Raw genomic sequence first — 22,305 nt, forward strand, 5'->3', positions numbered from 1 at the left:
CCGCAAATAATCATGTGCCCAATGAATGTCTTTATGTTTGATTTTACTTTCAGCAGGTGCTGCTTCATTTAGTGGATGTCGCTCTCTCTAACAGGACTGCTTTTAACAGTACAGCAAATTAGAAGTTCTATATCTATTTATTTATTCTTCTATATTTATTTTTCTTATATCAAGTTTATGCAATCACCCCAATGATGAAATCCACCCACACCCAATGCATTGAAGATCACTTTGCGTCTCCCGCCAGCATAGCTGATGAATCCTGCGACATAAAAAACGAGAGGATGAGTCTTGGGGATAAAATTCTCTTCTTTGAAAGGAACAGTGTTGTTCCTGCAAAAAAGGATGAGGCTATTTCCAACCTTGGGTCCTCAAAGGTTGCTCAGCTCAGGAAAAAATTTTCAAAGATGATTCCTGAGGATGGCGAGGAGATCAACTTTGCATCGTCTGACATCAATTCATTTTCAACAGAGACGCTTGACAAAGAGTTCTGCGAGGAAGAAAGGGATATGGCTGATAGCCCGCCTGTTATTTCCATATCTGTTAATGATGGTGCTGCTAGCAAGATACCTGACAAGGCAGTCATTCCTGCCCAGCCAAGCAGTAAAAACAATCCATTGACAGCTGTTAATGATAGTGCAAAAGCAGATGTGATGAATATCAGGGATATTATAAACAAAATCGAAAACAAAACATCATCGAAGACTGGTTCTGCCGCGAACGACATTAAAAGTATTCACTTCCCTTCAAGTTCTGAACTCATCCAGGACTTTACTAAGTTTCCGTCAAGGCCTTCTTTCCTTAAAATCCCCTCCCATCTTCCAGATTTAAGATGCATAAAGAGTGAGAATCTTTACAGAAATAAGAATATTTTATTTTCGAATATTGACGTGTCCTTGTCTCCCTTTGTTTTCAGGGGACCCGGGCCTGTTCTATCTTCAAAGCCTCATCTTTCCCTGTGCAACTCCCTGCTAACTGAAGTGGGTGTTCGACATTACATTAAGGTGCATACCCCTGGCACCACTAAGGACTTGTCCTCGATCTGGTATGTTCTTAAGCAGCTGGAAGACCCCGAATTTAATCTTGCTCTCCTGTCTAAAGATGAGCACTCACTCTCCTCTTTCATTCTCTCTGATATTGTCACTGATATTTACAAAAGGACAAGTTTCATTTTATTTAATGGCGAGAAAGTACTAGGAAAACTCATTGGAAGGACCCTATGCTTATGCACAAAGGACAAATGTATCAAAGCCATTGGAATTGAGAGAGTTGAGAAGACAGGAAAGGTAGGAATAACTGTGAATGGTGTAAATCTTGAATTGTCTTGTGAAACCGAAAGGAATGAATGGGTGAGTGTATTAAAGAAATATGAATAAACAAGGAACACCTTCGCTAATGCTTTAATTGTTAATGTTAAGGATAGACTATTTTAAACAGCCATGCAAAGCTGTCTTTTTCTGGCTTGTTGGCTTTCAACTGTTAGCATTTCTAAACTTATTTTAAGTAAAGTCGGAATTTGCTTGCATGTCTTCAAATAAGCACCCCACTCTAGTCTTGCGCCCTACTCTTTACTTGATTGGCTCTTCCCCTTTGGCTTTGTTGAAGGCGGTATTTTCACCTTTGGTTTACTATCACCACTACTCTTTAAAGCGCTGTTACGTCTTAGAACTCTAGTATTATCCTTGTTGTGCTCATTGCTCTTTGGTAGCTTATTATTGTCAGCGATCTTTGTTCTGCTTCCTCTTTTTGATCTTCCTATTGCTGAATCATCAAGAATACTACTCCCCATGCCCTTGTTGTATTTTCTCAACCCTGGAAGCTTGTAGGTTGTTGGTGGATGGTCCTCTGCTCCTTCATCATTTGGCTTATCTTCTGTTAGGTGTGTTGGTAAAACTAATGAGGCGTCATTGTTCTCATCATCCTTTTCTGCCGCCTTAAGTGTATTTACATGCATGATCCTATTTCGCTGGCTTCGTTTTGATACCGCAACGCCATCTTCCGCTTTATCCTCTACTCTGCTGTTCTTATCTTCAAGTGCTTCCAGAATTGCAAGCATAGGTAGGCTCAGAGTGGTATTATCAAATAAAGACGTCAAGCTATTCAGAATGTGCTCCCTCATTCCAACCCTGAGTGCTGTGAGCTTGTATTTTGTTTTTGTTCTCAGTGCATTAACTTGGAAGTCTCTTTGCATAGATAAACAAATTTGTGGGTAGAGTATTTTAAGGACAGACAAGTAGTTTAAAGTATAGCTAAACAAAATACACTTATATAGCAATCTATTTTAATGTTCACAGCATTACAGCTTAATAATGCACCACAACATTAACTTTATAAGTTTTATGAATTCTTCTTTACTGCTTAATCCTCCATTCTTTCAGGCCTCCATTGTTATCAACAAAGCATATTACATTCTCATTGCAACACATGTCAATAACATTGTCAGTCTGCACTATTCTCATGCTTTTCTTTGTGGTTAGGTCCGTCACATTGACCATTCTATCTTCAGTTGCCACCAGTAGAAAACCCTTGTACTTCAAAAGAGAAAGAATGGGACTCTTGAAGTTGAGAGAGTCGTAGGACTGCAGGGTGTTGCCAGAGGGAAGTGCCATGCTCACTACTCCTGTGGTTCCACCGTGGTACACTGCATTTCCATCAAAATCGGTTGCTACAATCCTGTGACTGCTGAGATGCATGAATGAAGGCTGTAATGTGATACATTCCTGGGAAACAAGCAAAACCCGAGAGTCTTTGACAATAAAGGATGTGAAGTCTACGTTCGGCACTATTTCATCTTTATACACCCCTTCAATATTATATATTTGAATCTTTCCTTCATCCATACCAACATAAATTAACCTCTGATCAACACAGATATGCGTAACACCCATCATGTTGTTAACCACCCATCCTGGCTGTTGATTATTAAACTTTATAATGCGCCCGTTGTCGTATACAACCAAGTCTTCCTCGATAAAGTCAAATATCCTCCTTTCAAGATCTACCAAATCATGCTTCATTGTTTTCATATCAAAACTTTTAATAGTGTCCTCAACCACAAAAACATTCTTATCAATTATCAGAAAGATCTTATTGTTGCATGTAAATGCTATCTTCCCTTCTTTGCTTATCTTGGCATTGCAAATTGGGCTGTTAAACCTAATCCTATGTGTTAGACACATATTCAACAAGAACTCGCCATCCAGGAACCATTCAGCCCCCATCTTCAGAATCCTAGTACCACTCAGATTATTTAATCTAGCACTGAGGGATGTGTTTAGGTTTTTAATTTTGTTGAGTTCCTCAGTCAATGCCTTATTTTCCTTTCTGAGACGATGAGCCTCCTCATTCAAGGCGCAGTACGTGTCATAAAGATGATCTGCAATGTTTCTGAACTCTTGCGGATGTAATGGTAACATGGACAGGGTGCAAAATTTTTTAAATTCAAACAGTGATGTAAATTTAATCATAAACTCAAGTTCTTTAAGTTGCATCTTGTGTACTTTGGCATTTTATCAATTGTCAGGTTAAACTTATATTGCGTGATATGAACGATCGATGCAAAACATTCTATGGGAATGGCTGTTTGGATGTTAGCAATAGGTTGTAACTGGTCGTATTGATATGTTGGTGATAATCCTATTAATGGGCCAATCGTTGAATATATGAAATTTACTGCGCCTCCTTTCAGGCGACTAAAGCTACATTGGCAAAATGTCTGCCACAATAATATCGTATGTAAATATATAACATTATGCTTGGGTTATTATTTATTGGTATACCTTTTTGTAAATCTTTGCCACCACGCTCTTCAACTTTTCCACATCCTCCATCACCTCAGACAATCCCTTCTCCTTACTCACCGCACTTCCCAGCACATATGAATTGACCTGATTCTTATCAAATGCATAGCAGTTGGCATGACCATTGAATTCTCCACTCACTGATGCTAGAAACACTCCAGTGTCATTGCCACATGCACATGCTATCTTCTGAATTAGACAGTTCTGAAATATATCCTTGCCCACCTCAATCCTTGATTCCTCCTTTACTGTGCTAAAGCTGTGTACCAAATACCCATTTCTATAGTCGTTGAGGGTGAAAGAATCTGTCAATATTTTATTGCACTTTTTACAAAAGACCACAAATGGATTTCTTAGATTGTCCTCGGACATTGGGGCTTGAAAAAGTAAAGAGAAAAAGCCTTTTCGTATAAAATCAAAGACAACAAAGCGGATATTTCACAGAACAACGCTATTTGAAGGTCAAAAAGGATATAGAATAATACCAGAAGCTAGGCAAAGAGCATAATAATCTATCAGTAGGATAAAGAGCAGGACACCGTGCCCTGCTTGCTGCTGATCAGATAAAGTAGGAAATCAAAGCATTTATTTAAGCTATGTTTTTCTTCAGCAGCTTTAACCATGGATGAGATCCAGAAAAGTTAAATAGAAATTTCCATCATCCAAGCAGAATCGAGGCTCCAATTGCAAATGGCTCGACTTGGCCTGCGAGCAGTACTTTTCGGTCCTTGTTTCGTTCTACTCGGTTCAAAGGCGCGTTGAAAGATTTAACATATCTGGGTGTATCAGATATTGCCCACAACTAGTCACATCACAGTGATAGCATTCTGAGACTCCTTGCTAGTAAAGCATGCATCTATACTACTGCTAGCAGTAAGTATGTGGGCACCTCATTGACCCTGTATATCGGAAATATTATTATAGCCCAAATGCTGCTACTCTTTCTCCGATTTTGGGTGTAACCTCATTTCTATTCAAAGCTTTTCAAAGAACTTAATAAGAAACGAGTACGTAAGTGACGATAAAAAATGATTTGATTGCCACACCACTAGCGAGATCAAAGCGTCTGGTTAGCTGTTCAAGCGACGTTAATATATACTCTGACAAACTAAATAAGAAGATTCAGCTTGTCATTTACTTAGTACAACAACCCGGATGTCAAAGGGTCAGCCCCCTTGTCCTAAATAGAATATGCTCCTTTAATCCTTTTCCAAAATTTTTCATGTCTATCCACAGGTAGTATAGAAAAACAAGTGTGATTAACAAAAGCTCTACGTATATTATAATCCGTACATCCTTTGCTCTCCTAAGTAAGTAAATGAACTCTATTGAAGTCGTTACGATCAACACTATGTTGATTGCTAATTTAACGATAGTCACCGCTATTGCTATCCTTCTTTGTACCAAATCCTCGTTGTGGAACTTTGCGTAGACAAACAGCTGCTGAAGCACTGTCAGGGCCAATACTACAATATTAATCCATTCGATTTTCAACTCAAACTGTGAGGGAATAAAGTACAACTTTTTTATTATTATAACGGGAATAAATAAGTTTATAGTGCCAAGCGTTTGAAGCTTTTTTCGTGTTGAGAACATATCATTTATCTTTGGGTCTGCCCCTATCGTTTGGAACAGGGCCCTGCTGTTCTCGGCCCTTTTCTTGTATATATAAAAGATGGTGGCACACATCTCCACAATGTAGGATAAGGATATCACAAGACCAACAGACCAGAGTTTGACTTTAATTTGAACGCCAAAGCGGGACATCAATATCATAACAAGCATGAAGACAAAATTATGAAGCATTAAAAGAACCGACAAGCAATATCCGTAAATGTTTTCTATGAAGAGGCTGTGAAGGATAAAAAACAGCAAAAATAGTGAAAATATAAGGTTGGTAATGAAGTCATTTACAGCCTCTATCCTTCTCTTGGGCGTTATCTTGAGATGAAAGTTTACTGCACGGCTAATGGCGAAAAGACCCAATCTGATAACAAAAAATGCAATATGCGTGATGGCTTCCGTTGTTAGGTACTTCTTTGATTGCAGTTGAGTCTTAAAAACTTTGCCTTTTATCATAAGGATGTGGTGAATTGGCTTCTAATATGATTTTGTTTATAACGTCAATCAAATTTATTGCAATTGATAAAACTTTCTGAAATAAATAAGCAGACGAGTGCGGAGAGCATTTTATTGAGCTCTGTGCTTTGTTGTGTCGCAGGCATCAGTGGAGTATTTTATTGGCATATTTGACTACAATAAATTTAGAAGCACGACAAAAAGTTTGTTTGCAAATTCTCGCAATTTAATCTGAGTGTAAATGAAAATATTATTTAATTAGAAACCAAAATGTTTAGATGCAGTTGTTGTCAGAGCGTAAGCTCTCTGGTTCTGAACAAGATATGCTTTTGCAACCCCTTTCCAAAATTTCTCATATCCTTCCACAGATAGTACAAAAAGACTAGTGTAATTAACAAAAGGTCGAGGTACACTATAATTCTCGCATCATTTGCTTTATTTAATAGGTATGCGTATTTTATTGCTGTCAATATTATAAGATTTAGACTAAGTCCTGCTTTAATGATCGTGATGGCCACTGCTATTATTCTTTGTACAAGGCTTTCTTGATGGAAGTTTGCATAGACAAACAGATGCTGTATTACCGTTAGAAGCAGTATCACAGCGGTAGATGTTTCGCTTTTCAGTCCAAACTGTGTGGGCGCAAGGTACAATTTCTGCACTGTTATGATCGGAATGAATATGTTTATAGTGCTAAGCGTTCGGAGCTTTTGCCGTGTTGAATACATGTCATTGATTTTCTGGTCTGCACCTATTTTCTGGAAGAGGGCTCTGTTGCTTTCAGTTCTGCTTTTGCGGATGAAAAATATAGAAATGCACAGCTCGAAAATGTATGTTGATGAGATCACAAGGCTAAGAATCCAGTAGTTGTCCTTGGTACGATCGTCAATGTGTGTGGTTATCACGATCGCAACCATGAGAACGAAGTTATGGAACATAACAACAACAGCCAAACAGTATCCATAGATATTCTCCGTAAAGATGCAGTACAGAACAAAGTACAAAAGGAAGAGTGAAAATGTATAGTTCACCATGTAGTTATTCGCGGCTGACTTTGCACTGGGTGTAACAATCTTGAGATTAAAGTAGAATGCGCGTGTTATTAGAAAAAGGATAAATCTAACAGCATAGAATGTGATATGCGTGATGATCTCCACAACAGGATACTTCTTTAATCTCCACGATCGGCTGACATTTTTGTACTTCTTCATGGAAGGTCAGTTTGTTTGCTTTAATAATTAAAATCAACTAGTAATTAAATTGATAGCAGTCAACAAATCGCTTAACCTCTACAAATGAAAACAGCACTAAAAGTGTCTGCTTTGATTGGTCCACACTTTGCTGAGTCATATTTTTCATCAAATATAGTGCAACATGCTTGTTTTGTCGATTTAGCGCTTAAGGATAAATCATTCAGTTCAGTACTTAATGATCGGATTGTAGAACATGAAGAAGCATTTGAGACCGAGTGCTTAGCTAAAAGAAAGTCGGCCATGGACTAGATCAAGAAGAATATGGCGATTTCAAATTTAACAGCATGCACACCAGTGTTTATAGCTTGTGAGTGCTGTCTTTCAAGAACCTAACGATAAGTTTAAAACAATGGCTAAAATAAACACACGATTGATGCAGGAAGAGCATAATTGTTTATTGTTTGTGCAGTAGGTTTGGTCTAAAGCGTAAGTTGCCTGGTTCTAAATAGTATTTGTTTTTTCAAGCCCATTCCGAAATTTTTTTTATCAATCCACAAATAGTACATAAAGATTAGCGTCATTAGCAAAAGCTCGACATATATTATGATTCGTACATCACTCGCCTTATTTAGCAGATACATGTATTTAATTGCCGTTAATATTATTAAATACATAGTAATCCCTATTTTAATAAGAGTGATTGCTATTGCTATATTTCTTTGTGCTAGATCTTCGCCATGAAACTTTGTATAGACAAACACATGCTGCATCCTGTCAACACCAATACCACAATAGTAACCATCTCCGACTTTAGCTCAAACTGATCTGGAATTAAGTATAGCTTCTGTATTATCAAAATGGGAATAAACAGATTTATCACACCAAACGTTTGAAGTCTTTGCCGTATTGAATATATGTCATTGATTTTCGGATCGGCACCTATTTTCTGAAAGATGGATCTGCTGTTCTCAACCCTTCTTTTGTATATGAAAAACACGGTGAAGCCTATCTCAATAACGTACGTTATCGACATTGCAATGCTAATGGCCCAGTATTTTAGTTTAATATCAGCATCAAAACGTGCTAGTATTGATATTACAAGTGTAAATAGAAAATTGTGGAACATTAAAACAACGGACAGGCAATATCCGTAGATATTTCCTGTAAGCAGGCAGTAAAGGACATAAAACAGCAGGAATAGCGAGAGCGAATACTTTAGAATATAATTATTTGCAGCTGCCACCATTTTGTTAGAACGCACTATAAGTTCAGGATTCAGTAAACGGATAAGTATAAAAAGGGTAAGCCTAATGGCATAAAATGCAATATGCACGATCGGCTCCGCAGTGGGGTATTCCTTTATTTTCCATATTTTATTAAAATCTTTATACTTTTTCATATGACGTGGGTGAAATTGTTTTCGAAAGGCAAACTTAACATCAATCAAGTCGATTTCAATTAAAACATTTGACTTTTAAATTAAAATGTCTATACAAAGTGGTGATTTTGCATACTTTGACTTTGCATTTTAGTAAATGCTAGTGCCATTTGGCGTTCTCCATTTGCTTATCTATTTGTAGGGCTTATTTTCCACAACACAAAATTTGTGGAAGGATAGGATTTCATTACAATACTATTGCAATCAAAACTAGTATAAAAAGGCTATTTGCCATAGTTCGATGCATATATGCTAAATTATAAGCAAAAGCTGTTTATTTATGTCAGATTCGAGCACTCAACGTAAGCCCAGCTATCCAAGTGTAAGCTTTCGTGTCCTGAACAGAATGTGCTTTTTCAAGCCTTTCCCAAAACTTTTCATATCCACACACAGGCAATAAAGAAACATCAGCGTTACCAGTAAAATATCAGCATACAATATAATGCGTATATCTCGGCCATTAGCAATCAAATTAGCATAGTTTAGCGATGTTAAAACAATCAACACTATAATAACTACTGCTTTGATGATTGTGATTGCTATTGCTATCCTTCTTTGTAGCAGATCCTCATCGTAGAAGTTCGCATAGGTAAACACATGCTGCAATGCTGTTAAAATTAATATTGCAAAAGTGATGTTCTCAAATCTCTGTACGAATATAATGGGCGTAAAATAGATCTTCAGTATTATTACCGCAGGGAGAAACAGATTTATTGAACTGAGTGTTTCGATGCGTTTCCTCAGTGAATATATATCATTGATCGTTTGATCAGCGCCTATCCTTTGAAAAAGAGCTTTGTTGCTCTCGGCCCTTTTCTTGTGAATAAAGACTGTGGAAATGCACATTTCTAGAATATAACTTAGAGCAATTACCAGAGTAATGTACCAGTACCTGGTTTTAGTTCCTACATTAATATGTGCCAGTATTGCCATTGCTATGGTCAATAAGAAGTTATGAAACATTAAAATGGTAGCTAGGTAATACCCGTAAATATTCTCTGTGAAAATGTTGTAAAGAGCAAAAAACACCAGAAAGAGTGAGAATATAATGCTTATAATAATATTATTCGCCCCTGTTATTGTTCTTTTATTGACTGCTTTGATATTAAAGTTTAGTGCACGGATGATAATAAAAACGGTAAGCCTAAAAATATAAAATGAAGCATGCGTGATGAGTTCTGCTGTAGGATATTTTTTTAAGATCCATATTCTATCAACATTTTTGAATTTTCTCATGGGATTTGATAAGAATGCTTTTAAATAATTGACATCAATCAAATTAATTAAACTAACAAAACATTAGGTCTTTTAAATTAAGAAAATCAGTAATGAAAAGCAGAGCCCAGGGCGTTACGCTTTAGTAAGTATGAGCCACACTGCGCATTGCAGGTTGTCTTGTTTGCTGCAAAGCTGGTATTCGATAACGTGAAGGTTGTTTGTAATCAGGTGTGGGTTGTGATTTTGCAAGTGTTGGTACTTGTACAAAAAAGTATAAAAATTAAACAGTCTAGTATGAAGCAGCAGAAAGGTTCCGTCTAATAAAAAGTAATGGCATTTCCATTCAGTTTAACCTAAAATTGATTCCTAAAGAGTAAGCTCCCTTGTTTTGAACAAGATCTGCTTTTTCAGTCCTTTTCCAAAGTTGTTCATATCCGTCCACAGGTAATAAAAAAACACCAGCGATATCATCAAAAGATCTATATACACAATCAGTTTTACAACCTTTTCCTCTTCTGTCCCTACAATATATTTTATAATCGTGAATATGGCTAATAATATTGCCAGTGCTGCTTTGACAACGGTGATAACCATCGCTATTTTCCTCTGTGTCAGATCTTCATTGTGGAAGTTTGCATAGATAAATATGTGCTGTAGAATCGTTAAACCCAATATTATGATAGTGGCATACTCAAAGGCAAAGTGAGCTAAGACAGGTGGTAAGTACAGCTTTTGTATTGTGATAATGGAAATAAAGAAATTCAATAGACCAAGTGTTTGAAGCTTCTTACGCGTTGAAAACATGTCATTGATTTTTGGATCTGCGCCGATCTTCTGAAATAAGATCTTGCTGTTCTCAACACGCTTTCTGTAAATATAGAACAAGGTGAAGCACATCTCTACAAAATAACTGATGGACACCACAATGCCAACACTCAAGAACTTTGCTGTAACTTTGATATTTAGACTGATTAAAATTAGCATGGCGATTGTGAACAGTGAATTGTGAAACATAAGAATTGCAGACAGATAATATCCGTAGATATTTTCTGTAATAACACTGCAGAGAGCAAAGAATAGCAGGAAGAACGAGAATGTGTAGCTTATAATGACATCATTTGCAGCTATTAACTCCCTTTCAGTAGCTACTTTAATATTAAAGGTTAGTCCGCGGATCAGAACGAAAAAGGTAAGCCTAATTGCATAAAATACGATGTGCGTAACAGTTTCCAAACTAGCATACGGCTTTGTATGTAGTTGAGTTCGGATGCTTTTATATTGCTTCATGAAAGGCAAAGGGTTTGTTTTTTATTTAAAATTACATCAATCAAGTCAATAGCCATCAACAAACCAAGCTTTTACAATACAATAATGGTGGCTTGTGCCGAAAATCCTTGAATTGGTTGACCCGACTGCTTTTGGCGTGGCTTTGCTTTTCTTTAATGTAGAATTGGGAATAAACAAAATGCCTTGCATCTAAAAAATTTTTGTTATTAAAAATGCAATGCACAAAATTGCTAAATTTGGGCTTGATTATCAAGTTAGTACATTATTGAAGAATAGCTGTGATCAATGTCGTAATATTAAATGGATATTTTGGTATTTATTGTGCAATTTCTATATTAATGCCCGTCTTTAAAGCGTAAGCTCTCGTGTCCTAAACAGGATGTGCTTTTTTAGCCCCTTTCCAAAATTCTTCATGTCCTTCCACAGATAGTAGAGAAAGACCAGTGTCAGCACTAAAAGATCTGTGCAAAGCATAATCTTTATAACTCTTGTTAGATACTCGGATGATGTGTAATTTGCCGCTATTAGTACAATCAACAGCGCAGCAACTACTGCTTTGACGATTGTAATCACTATTGCCATCTTTCTCTGTGTTATATCCTCGTCGTGGAACTTTGCATAAACAAATACGTGCTGCAGCACTGTCAGTGCTAATATTGCAATCGTGATGTGCTCAAACTTAAAGCTAAATATCTGAGGAGGTAAGTAAAGGTTTTTTGCTATGACAATGGCAATAAATAGATCTATCGAGCCAAATGTCTGAAGTCTTTGGCGTATTGAAAACATGTCATTGATTGCTGGATCAGCACCAATATTCCGAAAAACAGCCTTGTTGCTTTCTTTTCTTTTTTTGTATATGAAAAATATGGTTATGAACATCTCCAAAATATAGCTCGTAGAAATCATAAGGCCAGCAATCCAGTATCTGCGCTTAATGCGAATATCGACACGCATCAACATTAGAATAGTAATAGAGAGCAGAAAGTTGTGAAGCATCATAACAGCAGCCAGGCAATATCCATAAGTGTTTTCTTTAAGAAGATTATAAAGAACAAACGCCAATAAAAACAGTGAGAACACATATCCTATAATGATGGCACTCGCAGAAGCTACTACATGGTTTAGTGTTTTAAAGCTTGTTCCACGAGCAGTAGTGTAGAGTATAAGCCTCGTGCCGTAAAATGCGATATGTGTGATGAATTCCACAATGGGGAACCTGTTTGGACTCAAGTTTGCTTTAATATTGCCACGCTTTTTCATGTTTATTAGCAAAGTATCTTTTGCATAAGTAACGTCAATCTTCTAATTGAAATCAACAAAACATTTCATTGTTTTTAAAGCAAAACATAATGCTAGTGGTAAATACGCGCCTTGGGATTTTAAATGCCTGGCCGAGATGTGTTGTCAGCCCAGCACATTGTTCAATGCAAGTGTTTTGTTTTTGAGCATTAGGCCAATGCTATTTCATACTTTGCTTGATTGCATAGATCAACTATCAAACCTTACAAGCTGTACATTTTAAACGTTAGTTAGTTAGCTATTCTATGTTGGCATGATTTCTACATTTAAAATTAAAGTTTGTTCGGCTTGTCATTTATTATTTACAATGCTTATAATAAACTTCATTATTAGAGTTTAAGCTCTCGTGTCCTAAACAGGATGTGCTTTTTTAGCCCCTTCCCAAAATTCTTCATGTCCTTCCACAGATAGTGGAGAAAGACCAGTGTTACCAATAGAATGTCGAAATACACCACGATGCTGATGGTTCTTGCCTTACTAGTCAGAGAACTATGGCAGACTGTGGCAACAAGCAACCCCACGGTGAATACTATTTTGAGAATAGTAATGACAATAGCTACTTTTCTTTGTGCTAAGTCCTCATCATGGAACTTCACATGGACAAACAAGTACTGCAATCCTGTCAGTCCCAATATTACAATGGTTGTGTACTCAAAATTGTACTGGAACACACTGGATGGCAGATATAGCTTCTTAATTGTCACCAAAGGAAGGAACACTGTTGGGTACGTGAGTGTTTTGAGTCTTTGTCGTACTGAAATATCCTGTTGATGATTGGATCTCCACCTATCTTTTGAAATATATTTCCGGTACTCTCGGCCCATCTTTTGTAAATAAGAATGTAGAAACACACACTTCTACAATATAGCTTGCAGAAATAAGAATGCCGGAAAGCCAGTACTTGACCGCAATGCATTGGTTGTTCCAGTGTTGTACTATGACAATGCCCGTGATCAAGAAATTGTGTAGCATCATGACTACAGATAGGCAATATCCGTACATATTTTCTGTTAGAAGGCTCCAAATCACAAAAAACAACAGGAACTGTGAAAATATATAGCCTACAATAATACTGCTTGTAATCAACACTGTCATATCCAGGGACATCTTGGCATCGGTGCCTATTCCACGGAATACAGAGTATAGTATAAACCTAACTGTATAGAATATGATGTATAGCGCTAGCTCTACAACTGGGGTCTTCTTTGGGCGCAACTGTGATTTTATAGGCATGTGCTTTGGCTTCTTCATGGCTTTGAAGATGAATTTTTTTAAATAATTAATTTATTCAATTGATCATACTGCAATTAAAAATTTTTATTGTCTCAATTATGCATATCATTTATTTGAACTTCTTTGATTTTCAAATGTCTTTTGGAGCTTATTAAGCTTTAATGCACAGAGAAAATAAGCATAACACATTTATCTGTAATGTCTTTGTTCTCTGCCAAATCCTTTGTCATATTAAGCTTAAATAATGCATTTGCTCCATTGTGTTAAAATTGGCATTTGTCTTTTAATAAAAGATAAATTGGATGTATTTGTTTGTCTATCAAGCTGTCAATATTTCATTTACAGAATGAAAGTATATGTTTGCATAGTGACTACTTTGCCTATTAAAATGTAGTTTGCAAGTAATTTATTTAGCATGTATAAAGTGGAATGTCTGTCAAATGTCAAAGTACTTCACAATTGAATGAAGAACATTTTCATATTCGACATTGATCAAATTCTTCTCAATCACTTTTTGCTTGATTGGAATTGGAACATTCTCGTCTCTTACAAGCTTTTTCAACACAAGCCTCGCGTATTTCTTGTTCATAAAGCTTTCCAAGAACCAGTTTCCATCAAAAATTCCATTTACAAGATAGTTCTCTTCTTCCGTGTATTCGCCTGTCATTTGTATTGAAAGTTTATGAAGGACTAGAATTTTGGTGTACCCATCCAAAAACTGAGAAATGCTTTCAATCTGAGCTCTGTTGATTATGCCCATTTCATAGGCAGATATGAGTATAAAGCTGAGACCAGAATGAAGTTCTTTGGTCTTCCATAATTCATCCTGGGATAGGATTTGTAGTATAAAGTTCTGCTTAACGTCTGTCTCTCTCATTAGCACACTAATGTACAAGAAACAGACATTATAAAAGTCTATCATTTCTTCATTGAATATTGTTTCTATCAATTCAAGGTTGTACCTTTTTAGCTTTATGCTTAGGAGAATGTAAATGTCAAGTATATAAGTAAGGGATGTAAGTGGGATTTTCAGTATATTCTTGAATAAACGTGTGATTATGTCATATAAGAGGGGTGTAAGAAGGGTTTCATCACACTTGACAATCCTAAACAGTAACTCAGAAGAGAATTCATCCAGACTGGCAGTTAAAATTGATAGTACCTTATTGACATCAAGTCCAAGGTATGAAGTCAATGCATTTGGGCTGACTGATTGTAGGCCAGAAGAATGATTAAATATCCTAGAGCTGAGAAGAATGTCTCTATGGTACGCATCTTTGGACTTAAGAAAATTGGATAGGTATTTCATACAAATGAATCTAACGTCGGTGTTAAGATATTCAAGATTGCATTCAGAATATTCTTGAACAGTTAGTAGATATCTGAAAATAGTAAAGATTAATGAAGTGTCTGTATTCATTGTTTTAATTGCAGAGAAGGCTTCGTTAAGAAGCGACTGGTCTTTGAACCTCAAAACTGCAGCCACAAAAAACTTTGGCTCTCCTTCAAATGCATGAACATCACAGTTGAGAAGTCTAATGAGACGATGCACAAACCCCCTTTGAACATCGTTGCCCCTGACCAGATTCTGGGTGGTTGTGAGCCAGTCCTCCATCTTTGAAATCCGCAATGTCCGTCTCAGAAACCCCAAAATTACAGCAGGAAACGATCGTGAGTAATTAAAAGCATTAGTCAATGTATTTACAATCAGTCCGTCCAAGGTATCAATCCTAGAAAGTGTAAGAATGATCAGATCAAAGTTGGTAATTTCAGGGTACTTTGAAATAAACAAATCAAATATTTGATTAACGATTATTTGATTTTGGTTAAACAAAATGAAGAAAATTTTTAAAAAGTGTTGAATGTTGTCTTCAAAATAGGGATGAATGTCTTGATAGGTCAATGAATAAAAAATACTAAGGATGTATTCTTGGTCTGTATCAAATCTTGCTTTGAGAGTGGTGTGGATCAGCTCATTACTTTCCCCTAGCATAACCCTCTGTGCAGAAACAAGGACTTCCTGATAGGCCTTGTCCACCTCATCGATGATGGCTGGTGTAAAGAAAAGCTCAACAAATACTGGAAAAAACATTTCAATGCTTCTATTAATCTCTGCGAACAACCTGTTAGATCTTGGATGCACTGTGTATTTCTTGAATACTGAGTCAATAAGGATGAACACTCGTTGGTTCTCCACTCTTCTATCTATCAACAACTGCACTGTCTGCTCGCTTATTAAGTAATTATTGCTTAAAACCTCAAGAAAGTCAGCGACATGCACCCAGTTGCTATTCGATATAACCCCTTCTATACAGCACTGTATAAGAAACGTTATAAATTCTTCACTGTAGAAGTTCTGCAATGTATTTGAATCAATCCATCTTTGAACGTAGTTTTTCAGGAAGATTATACTCAGTGTGTTATTCCTCTTCAATGAGGAGATAAAATCCTCATATCCTGCACCAGAAATGAAAGCTGCCATTTGTTCATAGTTCTCCTCACTTGGATTCTGCAGTAGTTTTTTCAGAAGAGTCTCCGTTGTTCTTGGAGGTATTTCCATGCGGGGCTATGAAAAGACAGAAAGAAAAGGAACTTCCTGGTTGAATTTTAAATGTAAGCGAGCGTTCTACAAGAATTAGGAAAATACAAACAATTGCACAGCTTTTTCGACTGAAGTGCCCTATTTTTAAATAACTTTTGTCTCTGCTAAAATTTTTTAATATGCGTTAATTTTCCTATTAAAAGTGTATCCTAAAATATGTTTTCGTATGAATTTTGACAGTTGAAATGTCGGTTGTTAGCAGAACTTAGCATAATGGATTAGTTTATGCAGAATGTTGACAGTTGATTGATTTTCATTTACATGCCATTCTGTGAGTTGTATGAATTTTCTATGTTGTAAAATTGCCAATGCCTTTTGGTTTCTCTTAAAAAATCACCCCCATGGCTTTTTTCATTTTAAAGAAACCAGCATTTATCACATTCAACATGGAAAAATACTCTGAAAACATGTCTTTAATGAGCAAGCATCAGATTTTAAGTAATGGAAATACATCAAATGCATCTTTGGTCAAGCACAGAAATGGAAAGTGGTACATTAAATATGGAAATGTTCTTCTGGAAATGAAAGATGTCAAATGTAAGGAAATGACGATTTCAAAGATCAACCACGATGTTGGCACTTTTGTTGAGAAGGTAAACTGTAAATGGTTCTTACAAAATACCGCCAATTTATAAATAAACCATAATTCTTCATACTATTTGCTATTCGTGGAGATAACTGTCATATATTTATAAAACCAATTTAACATTTGGATTTATTGTTTTGATGACAGTTATAACAGTTGAAGCTAGGATTGGGCACTTTTATTAATAGTTTGGCTTTAAAATGGGTTTATTTTCTTTCTGAGCTCTGCCAAATTTTTTAAAAAAATTTTACCCTCAATGTCCGGAGCATCCGCAAATGTCATGCAACAGATAAAAATTTCAAAACTCTGTATCAATACCTGTGTTCGTCCCAGAGAGGCAAGGCTTGATAAAGCTGTTAAGGTGTTGGAGCAGATTAGTGGGCAGACTCCCTTTAAATCGAAGTCCAGACTTACTATTAGAGGATGGGGAATTAGACGTAACGAGGAAATAGCATGTTCCGTTACTGTTAGAGGACAGAAGGCCTATGAGCTTCTTGAGAATGCGTTGAGAGTGAAGGAGTTTGAACTTCCAGGTAGCTGCTTTAGTAACAATGGTTGCTTTGGGTTTGGTGTGAGTGAACACATTGATCTTGGAATAAAGTATGATCCGTCCTGTGGTATATTTGGTCTTAATTATTTTGTTATCCTGGAAAAGCCAGGTAACAGGGTTTCTAAAAGAAGAAGATGCCGATCTCGAGTTGGAAATAAGCAAAGAGTAAATCAGGAAGAGGCTCAGAAATGGTTTGTAGACAACTTTGAAGGTATTGTTATGGAATAAATCTAGTTTTCTCTTATAGCTATTTATTTTGATATGGCGAGTGAAAGCGCAAAGAGGAAATGCAAGGATTATGAAAGATTGATCAATTTGATATGAGCTGCTTTTCTAGTTTTATGAATGTTTTCTATCGTAGAAATAGCTAAGTATTTGTCAGTGGTTGATGGCATTGATGGGAATGTTTTAGAGTATTTGGTTTGTTCTGGTTCAACGTTGACAGCTTGTAAGTAATAAAGCTTTAATTTTTGTTGCTAAGTTAAATGTATTGCTTTTGTTTCATTGTATTTAAGCCTACTTCTCCTATTCCTTCATTTCCCCTTTGTTCTTTTTTTGGGAATTCTCACTTCACCCTTATGGCTGAATACAGGACATTTTTCATTGGCCTGGAATTGATTCTCAATGCCTTATTTCCTACGCTTTTATTGTCAAATGATCTGTGGATTCTCGTGCCCTACGCTTGCTCTATCCTTTTTCCAGCTAGCGTTCTCTTGTATATTTACTTCAAAAAGAGGCTGTACTTCAAAAAATACCTTTGTAGAGCTTATGTTCCAAGTCTAAAATTAATAGTCTTTACGCAATCTATTAATTTTATTATACTGTTTACCATGTATTATTTTATAATCCTTGTGCCTGGCATATTTTCCTTCAATGCTCTATGGGCAGTTAGCCATCTTATGATTTCTGCTGGAATATACTTTTTGCTACTATTCCAAAAGGAAAGGAATAGAGCTGTGATTGCATACACACGGCATCAATACAAGCTTGGAATTATTGCCAGAGACATTGGTGGTGAAAATGGATTGAAAAAGGGACAGCCAGTAGAGATTATTGAAGAAATACCAGGTGGATATGTTGTTAAAGATAGTTCTAAGCATGATTATCAAGTAAAAACTGAGGACATTGAATCAATCATTGATGTTGTTTAGTTAGATGGTATTGAATTTCATATTGAATATAAAAATAATAAATTATGTCATAAATAAGAAGCTATGCATTGAAAATGGACAAGTTTGTGGTGATGCTTGTCACGCTTGTTTGGACAATAACAAAGAATTGTAGTTGTTATGCTTAATTTACGTCTAAGATATACGTCATTTTTATTACCAGCAATTTAAAATATAAATGGTAGCATTTATTATGAGTGACTGCTTTGTTTGCATTGATAGAAAGTGTTATACTTGACAGCTTAAAACAAATAGGCAATATATTAAAATGATTAGTTTATTTATTTCTTATATTTTGTAATATACTTTCTCAAACAAATAACCTAAAAACTCCTTTCCACATTGTATGATATAAGATTATGTTTATCCATAGAAACGCAACATCCATAAAGGGTGAGTTTGTGTTTAGAATTTATTCTTTTACCCCTTTTATGCAAAAAGCAACATCCATCAAAAAACAGAATTCGTTTATTTCTCAGAATATTAATGAAAGGTTAAAAATTAAGGGAAGATCCCCTGATATGTGCTATTTGGCTCTCTCAGTACTACTTATCTTTCAGAGTACGAATTCGCTAATGCTATTACTCATGTCTTCATTGCTATTTCCTATAAAATCAGAAAACTTAAAACTGCGGTTTCCATGGCATTTCACTGTTGATTTGAGTGTTCCATCGTTAAATCCTTCAAAATACTCGCATATTAGCACCGTTCCATCAATGCCTTTCCTGTACATTGTAAACATAACCTCATCAATACTGGAAACGCCAAGGAGTGAAACATTAGAGTGTGAATAGCTGAATTCAATAGTAGAACTGGTTGAAATGACGCATACGTTTGGTGGTATTCCATCATCATCTATGAGTGATGAAGCCTGGCAAGTATCCAAAATAAGTAATATTTTTGACACTCTCTGGGAAAGTGGGTTTATGGCTCTCATCAAGTCATTTTTAAAAATAAAGTACCGATCAGAAACTTTAAAAAACTGCTCCCTGGCATGTCCACACATATAAAAGATCAAACTATCCTTGGAATCAAGTCTGTAAAGTAGGGGGTGTCTTAAATAAAAAATGTTCAGGATAAAATGCTCACTGATTTTGGATGGTGGCATTTGGTAATGAGGAATTGATATATCCTCTGATAAAAAGACTTTGTCTTTGAAAATGTTTCTTGGATCCATAAAAGGATCCTCCCTCTGGAAAATTAGGATATTCTCTGAAGGAAGACCTGAATTTCTTAAAAGATAATGCATTACTTGAATATTTGACATGTGACGATAATTAAAGAAATTCTTTGAAGTGTTAATGAGAATTCCCATTGTTTTGCAATAGCCTTTCAATAAATGAAAAAGTATTATCATTGGGGTATAAACAAAAATTACTCTGAAAATTAGACCACAGTTTTAAAAGATTGCTTTAAAATTTTGCATAAACAAAGCGCTGTTGTATGCAAAGTTTTAGTCAATGTGTTTGTTGTGTGTTTGGTTATTGTCTAATAGCATTTTTATATATTGATTCTTATTGAATTCAGGTTTTAAATGGTTTTCCCTAAAAGTACTCCAGGCCGTACTGTTATCATCACAAATACTCAGAATAAGTGAAAATGAAATACTCTTTGAGTAGTCTAGCTTAGAAAAAATATCAAACTCCAGCAATAAACTTGCAGCTCCAGGATTGTAATGTGAAATGTCTGAAAGCATCAGACAAATTTTATCGTAAAACTCGCTTTTTTCCAAATATGGAAGTATTTTACAGGTCATTTTTTGGATTGCTGCTTGAAATTGCATGTTGCTATCCAACAAAATCAAGTGCAGTCGATCAATGAGTTCGACTCTTGGCTCTTTTATAAATTCCTCAAGAGTACTTTTAAATGCATGTGCTTCTGAATTGCAAGCCTCATCAAAATCTTCATTTAGCGATGCTTCTGTGTCTATTTCTTGTGTCCCAGTTGATTGTGTCGTGTATTTTGACACTCTGCCTGGTTCTTTTTCATTTTCTTTTTGTCCGTGTGGTATTGGAACTAGCATTTTGGGGTGCTGATGGGTCAATCTATTTTATAACAAGTAAGTTACGTTACAGAAGATTGTATCCCCAAAACTTTATGGCAGGTTTTCTATTTCAAACAATGTCATTCCTGTTGAACCATGTATTGGACAGAATTATCTTTGAGTTTCTACTTAATCTTTGGTTTTTCTTTTATGTTGTCCATATGGAGGCTAGTATAAGACTACAGAATGAGCTTCAGAGTTTCCAAAAACAAAAATGCTTTGGGTTTTATGCAAAGCCAAATCCAAACAATATCTTTCAGTGGAAGTGTCAGTTCTATCACAAGGGATATTTCTTCAGTCTTTCGATGATCTTCACAAAGGATTATCCTTTATCTCCACCAAGAATAAAATTTGATGAAAAAGTGTTTCATCCTAACGTGTTTTCGGACAATTCAATCTGTTTGGATATTATTTCAAGTAAATGGAGTCCTTCATTGACCATAAAGGATATTTTGAATGGCCTAAAACAACTACTTGATTTTCCAAATCCAAATAGTCCAGCAAATACTGCTGCTGCCAGTCTTTATTCATCTGATCTTGTAAAATATGAAGAAAAGGTAAAAAGCTTCAATGATAAGTATCACACTCAATATAAGCTAGCAAACTTTAGAAAAATTAAGAAATAGAGTGTTAATAAATTGACTTTATAGCTATTTCCAATACAAGAAGTGTGCTTTTTTATTGTTTACAATCCTATTTAAAATTTTTACTGTGTGATTGGTCATATTTTATTGATTGTATACTTTTTACACTCTTTGTTTTAAGGCTTTGTTTTTCTTGTACCATTAAATTTTTGGCCATATTTATAACAGTCTTGTGTCTTCTATGAAATATTAGAAAATATACAACAAATATTGAAGTAAAGCCATGAGTGCGTGTATTTGCATTAATCTTGATTCACGTTATTTAAAAAGCTTTATCCGAATAGGTCAGCATGAATTGCTTGCTCTACATTATGGATTATTTGTTAAACCGAGGTTAACTTCTTATTAATCTATGATTGGCCCTTTAGATTGCATCTTTATTATTTTAAATCGTATGTATAGTCCATTTTTGTTATGCTTTTGGTCTTTTATTAGGCTGGTATAAAACTACAACGCATCAGAGATTTGGTCTTAGTCATTTTACAAGGTTTATCATTGCATTGTTGTGGAAAAGTTTTTACCTCACAATCAACTAAATATATATCAAAGTGGCAATCTTCCATATTATGAATCGTAGAACCTGAGGAGATAGTTGTTTGGAATGGCAAAAAGCATACCCAATGATGAACCAATTGAAAGAAACCAAAAGGCAAATCTAGGCATGTCTCTTTTATATTAAAATTATGTACATGATCAAAGGAATGAGCTAATCCTCATTGCATCATTTTATATCCGCTTATACTATATTCTTCGTATATGAATTTTAATCATTTCCCCATACAGTTTTTAAAAGGATGTATTGTTCTTGTCAAATATTTTTATTTTAACTATAGATGATGTAAGACATTCATTGTAAACAAAGAGGTTTGGGGGTTGGTATGAATATTATGAGAAATACTGTGTGGAAATTCAAAAATAATATGTTATAAGTCGAAGCAAATTGATGTAAGAGAAGGATGTTATCATTGTCTGCAACGGTATAGATTATGTTATTTCAGGCCATACTGGAGCATGGTTATATGGATCATTTAAAAAGTAGTATTTGATTCAAATAAAATAAGTTAAATCTGTATATTCCAATGGCTTGTAAGAGGAATAAAAAGGAGCCTTGCCTCGCGTCTTTTCTACTATCTTCTTCTTGTCTTTCTCATCCAAAGTGCCCT

At 35.5% G+C, this 22,305-nt stretch overlaps 19 protein-coding genes across 19 annotated transcripts; 5 read left to right on the forward strand and 14 right to left on the reverse strand.

Moving 5' to 3' along the window:
- Positions 1 to 194: 194 nt before the first annotated feature.
- VICG_01835 (uncharacterized protein) lies at positions 195 to 1,376 on the forward strand (the record flags this gene model as incomplete). Its single annotated transcript, XM_007605218.1, has 1 exon — positions 195 to 1,376. One exon carries the CDS (start codon positions 195 to 197, stop codon positions 1,374 to 1,376), a length of 1,182 nt encoding a protein of 393 aa, XP_007605280.1.
- Positions 1,377 to 1,561: 185 nt separating this feature from the next.
- On the reverse strand, positions 1,562 to 2,191 carry VICG_01836 (uncharacterized protein; the record flags this gene model as incomplete). The annotated part of the gene is made up of 1 exon (XM_007605219.1): positions 1,562 to 2,191. One exon carries the CDS (start codon positions 2,189 to 2,191, stop codon positions 1,562 to 1,564), a length of 630 nt encoding a protein of 209 aa, XP_007605281.1.
- A 160-nt stretch (positions 2,192 to 2,351) lies between these two features.
- VICG_01837 (uncharacterized protein) lies at positions 2,352 to 3,416 on the reverse strand (the record flags this gene model as incomplete). The annotated part of the gene is made up of 1 exon (XM_007605220.1): positions 2,352 to 3,416. One exon carries the CDS (start codon positions 3,414 to 3,416, stop codon positions 2,352 to 2,354), a length of 1,065 nt encoding a protein of 354 aa, XP_007605282.1.
- Positions 3,417 to 3,767: 351 nt separating this feature from the next.
- Positions 3,768 to 4,172, reverse strand: VICG_01838 (uncharacterized protein; the record flags this gene model as incomplete). Its single annotated transcript, XM_007605221.1, has 1 exon — positions 3,768 to 4,172. The coding sequence occupies one exon, from the start codon at positions 4,170 to 4,172 to the stop codon at positions 3,768 to 3,770; it is 405 nt and encodes a 134-aa protein (XP_007605283.1).
- A 786-nt stretch (positions 4,173 to 4,958) lies between these two features.
- On the reverse strand, positions 4,959 to 5,879 carry VICG_01839 (uncharacterized protein; the record flags this gene model as incomplete). The annotated part of the gene is made up of 1 exon (XM_007605222.1): positions 4,959 to 5,879. One exon carries the CDS (start codon positions 5,877 to 5,879, stop codon positions 4,959 to 4,961), a length of 921 nt encoding a protein of 306 aa, XP_007605284.1.
- Positions 5,880 to 6,169: 290 nt separating this feature from the next.
- Positions 6,170 to 7,090, reverse strand: VICG_01840 (uncharacterized protein; the record flags this gene model as incomplete). The annotated part of the gene is made up of 1 exon (XM_007605223.1): positions 6,170 to 7,090. One exon carries the CDS (start codon positions 7,088 to 7,090, stop codon positions 6,170 to 6,172), a length of 921 nt encoding a protein of 306 aa, XP_007605285.1.
- A 706-nt stretch (positions 7,091 to 7,796) lies between these two features.
- Positions 7,797 to 8,471, reverse strand: VICG_01841 (uncharacterized protein; the record flags this gene model as incomplete). Its single annotated transcript, XM_007605224.1, has 1 exon — positions 7,797 to 8,471. The coding sequence occupies one exon, from the start codon at positions 8,469 to 8,471 to the stop codon at positions 7,797 to 7,799; it is 675 nt and encodes a 224-aa protein (XP_007605286.1).
- A 351-nt stretch (positions 8,472 to 8,822) lies between these two features.
- VICG_01842 (uncharacterized protein) lies at positions 8,823 to 9,746 on the reverse strand (the record flags this gene model as incomplete). Its single annotated transcript, XM_007605225.1, has 1 exon — positions 8,823 to 9,746. The coding sequence occupies one exon, from the start codon at positions 9,744 to 9,746 to the stop codon at positions 8,823 to 8,825; it is 924 nt and encodes a 307-aa protein (XP_007605287.1).
- Positions 9,747 to 10,094: 348 nt separating this feature from the next.
- VICG_01843 (uncharacterized protein) lies at positions 10,095 to 11,015 on the reverse strand (the record flags this gene model as incomplete). Its single annotated transcript, XM_007605226.1, has 1 exon — positions 10,095 to 11,015. One exon carries the CDS (start codon positions 11,013 to 11,015, stop codon positions 10,095 to 10,097), a length of 921 nt encoding a protein of 306 aa, XP_007605288.1.
- A 348-nt stretch (positions 11,016 to 11,363) lies between these two features.
- On the reverse strand, positions 11,364 to 12,275 carry VICG_01844 (uncharacterized protein; the record flags this gene model as incomplete). Its single annotated transcript, XM_007605227.1, has 1 exon — positions 11,364 to 12,275. The coding sequence occupies one exon, from the start codon at positions 12,273 to 12,275 to the stop codon at positions 11,364 to 11,366; it is 912 nt and encodes a 303-aa protein (XP_007605289.1).
- A 368-nt stretch (positions 12,276 to 12,643) lies between these two features.
- On the reverse strand, positions 12,644 to 13,138 carry VICG_01845 (uncharacterized protein; the record flags this gene model as incomplete). Its single annotated transcript, XM_007605228.1, has 1 exon — positions 12,644 to 13,138. One exon carries the CDS (start codon positions 13,136 to 13,138, stop codon positions 12,644 to 12,646), a length of 495 nt encoding a protein of 164 aa, XP_007605290.1.
- VICG_01846 (uncharacterized protein) lies at positions 13,101 to 13,565 on the reverse strand (the record flags this gene model as incomplete). The annotated part of the gene is made up of 1 exon (XM_007605229.1): positions 13,101 to 13,565. The coding sequence occupies one exon, from the start codon at positions 13,563 to 13,565 to the stop codon at positions 13,101 to 13,103; it is 465 nt and encodes a 154-aa protein (XP_007605291.1).
- Positions 13,566 to 13,983: 418 nt separating this feature from the next.
- On the reverse strand, positions 13,984 to 16,107 carry VICG_01847 (uncharacterized protein; the record flags this gene model as incomplete). The annotated part of the gene is made up of 1 exon (XM_007605230.1): positions 13,984 to 16,107. The coding sequence occupies one exon, from the start codon at positions 16,105 to 16,107 to the stop codon at positions 13,984 to 13,986; it is 2,124 nt and encodes a 707-aa protein (XP_007605292.1).
- A 383-nt stretch (positions 16,108 to 16,490) lies between these two features.
- On the forward strand, positions 16,491 to 16,784 carry VICG_01848 (uncharacterized protein; the record flags this gene model as incomplete). Its single annotated transcript, XM_007605231.1, has 1 exon — positions 16,491 to 16,784. One exon carries the CDS (start codon positions 16,491 to 16,493, stop codon positions 16,782 to 16,784), a length of 294 nt encoding a protein of 97 aa, XP_007605293.1.
- A 207-nt stretch (positions 16,785 to 16,991) lies between these two features.
- VICG_01849 (uncharacterized protein) lies at positions 16,992 to 17,513 on the forward strand (the record flags this gene model as incomplete). The annotated part of the gene is made up of 1 exon (XM_007605232.1): positions 16,992 to 17,513. One exon carries the CDS (start codon positions 16,992 to 16,994, stop codon positions 17,511 to 17,513), a length of 522 nt encoding a protein of 173 aa, XP_007605294.1.
- A 257-nt stretch (positions 17,514 to 17,770) lies between these two features.
- On the forward strand, positions 17,771 to 18,436 carry VICG_01850 (uncharacterized protein; the record flags this gene model as incomplete). Its single annotated transcript, XM_007605233.1, has 1 exon — positions 17,771 to 18,436. One exon carries the CDS (start codon positions 17,771 to 17,773, stop codon positions 18,434 to 18,436), a length of 666 nt encoding a protein of 221 aa, XP_007605295.1.
- A 574-nt stretch (positions 18,437 to 19,010) lies between these two features.
- VICG_01851 (uncharacterized protein) lies at positions 19,011 to 19,811 on the reverse strand (the record flags this gene model as incomplete). The annotated part of the gene is made up of 1 exon (XM_007605234.1): positions 19,011 to 19,811. The coding sequence occupies one exon, from the start codon at positions 19,809 to 19,811 to the stop codon at positions 19,011 to 19,013; it is 801 nt and encodes a 266-aa protein (XP_007605296.1).
- Positions 19,812 to 19,907: 96 nt separating this feature from the next.
- On the reverse strand, positions 19,908 to 20,477 carry VICG_01852 (uncharacterized protein; the record flags this gene model as incomplete). The annotated part of the gene is made up of 1 exon (XM_007605235.1): positions 19,908 to 20,477. One exon carries the CDS (start codon positions 20,475 to 20,477, stop codon positions 19,908 to 19,910), a length of 570 nt encoding a protein of 189 aa, XP_007605297.1.
- A 74-nt stretch (positions 20,478 to 20,551) lies between these two features.
- Positions 20,552 to 21,124, forward strand: VICG_01853 (uncharacterized protein; the record flags this gene model as incomplete). The annotated part of the gene is made up of 1 exon (XM_007605236.1): positions 20,552 to 21,124. One exon carries the CDS (start codon positions 20,552 to 20,554, stop codon positions 21,122 to 21,124), a length of 573 nt encoding a protein of 190 aa, XP_007605298.1.
- Positions 21,125 to 22,305: the final 1,181 nt, after the last annotated feature.

The sequence above is a fragment of the Vittaforma corneae genome (genome assembly GCF_000231115.1).
Source record: "Vittaforma corneae ATCC 50505 unplaced genomic scaffold supercont1.20, whole genome shotgun sequence".
NCBI lineage: Eukaryota > Fungi > Microsporidia > Nosematidae > Vittaforma > Vittaforma corneae.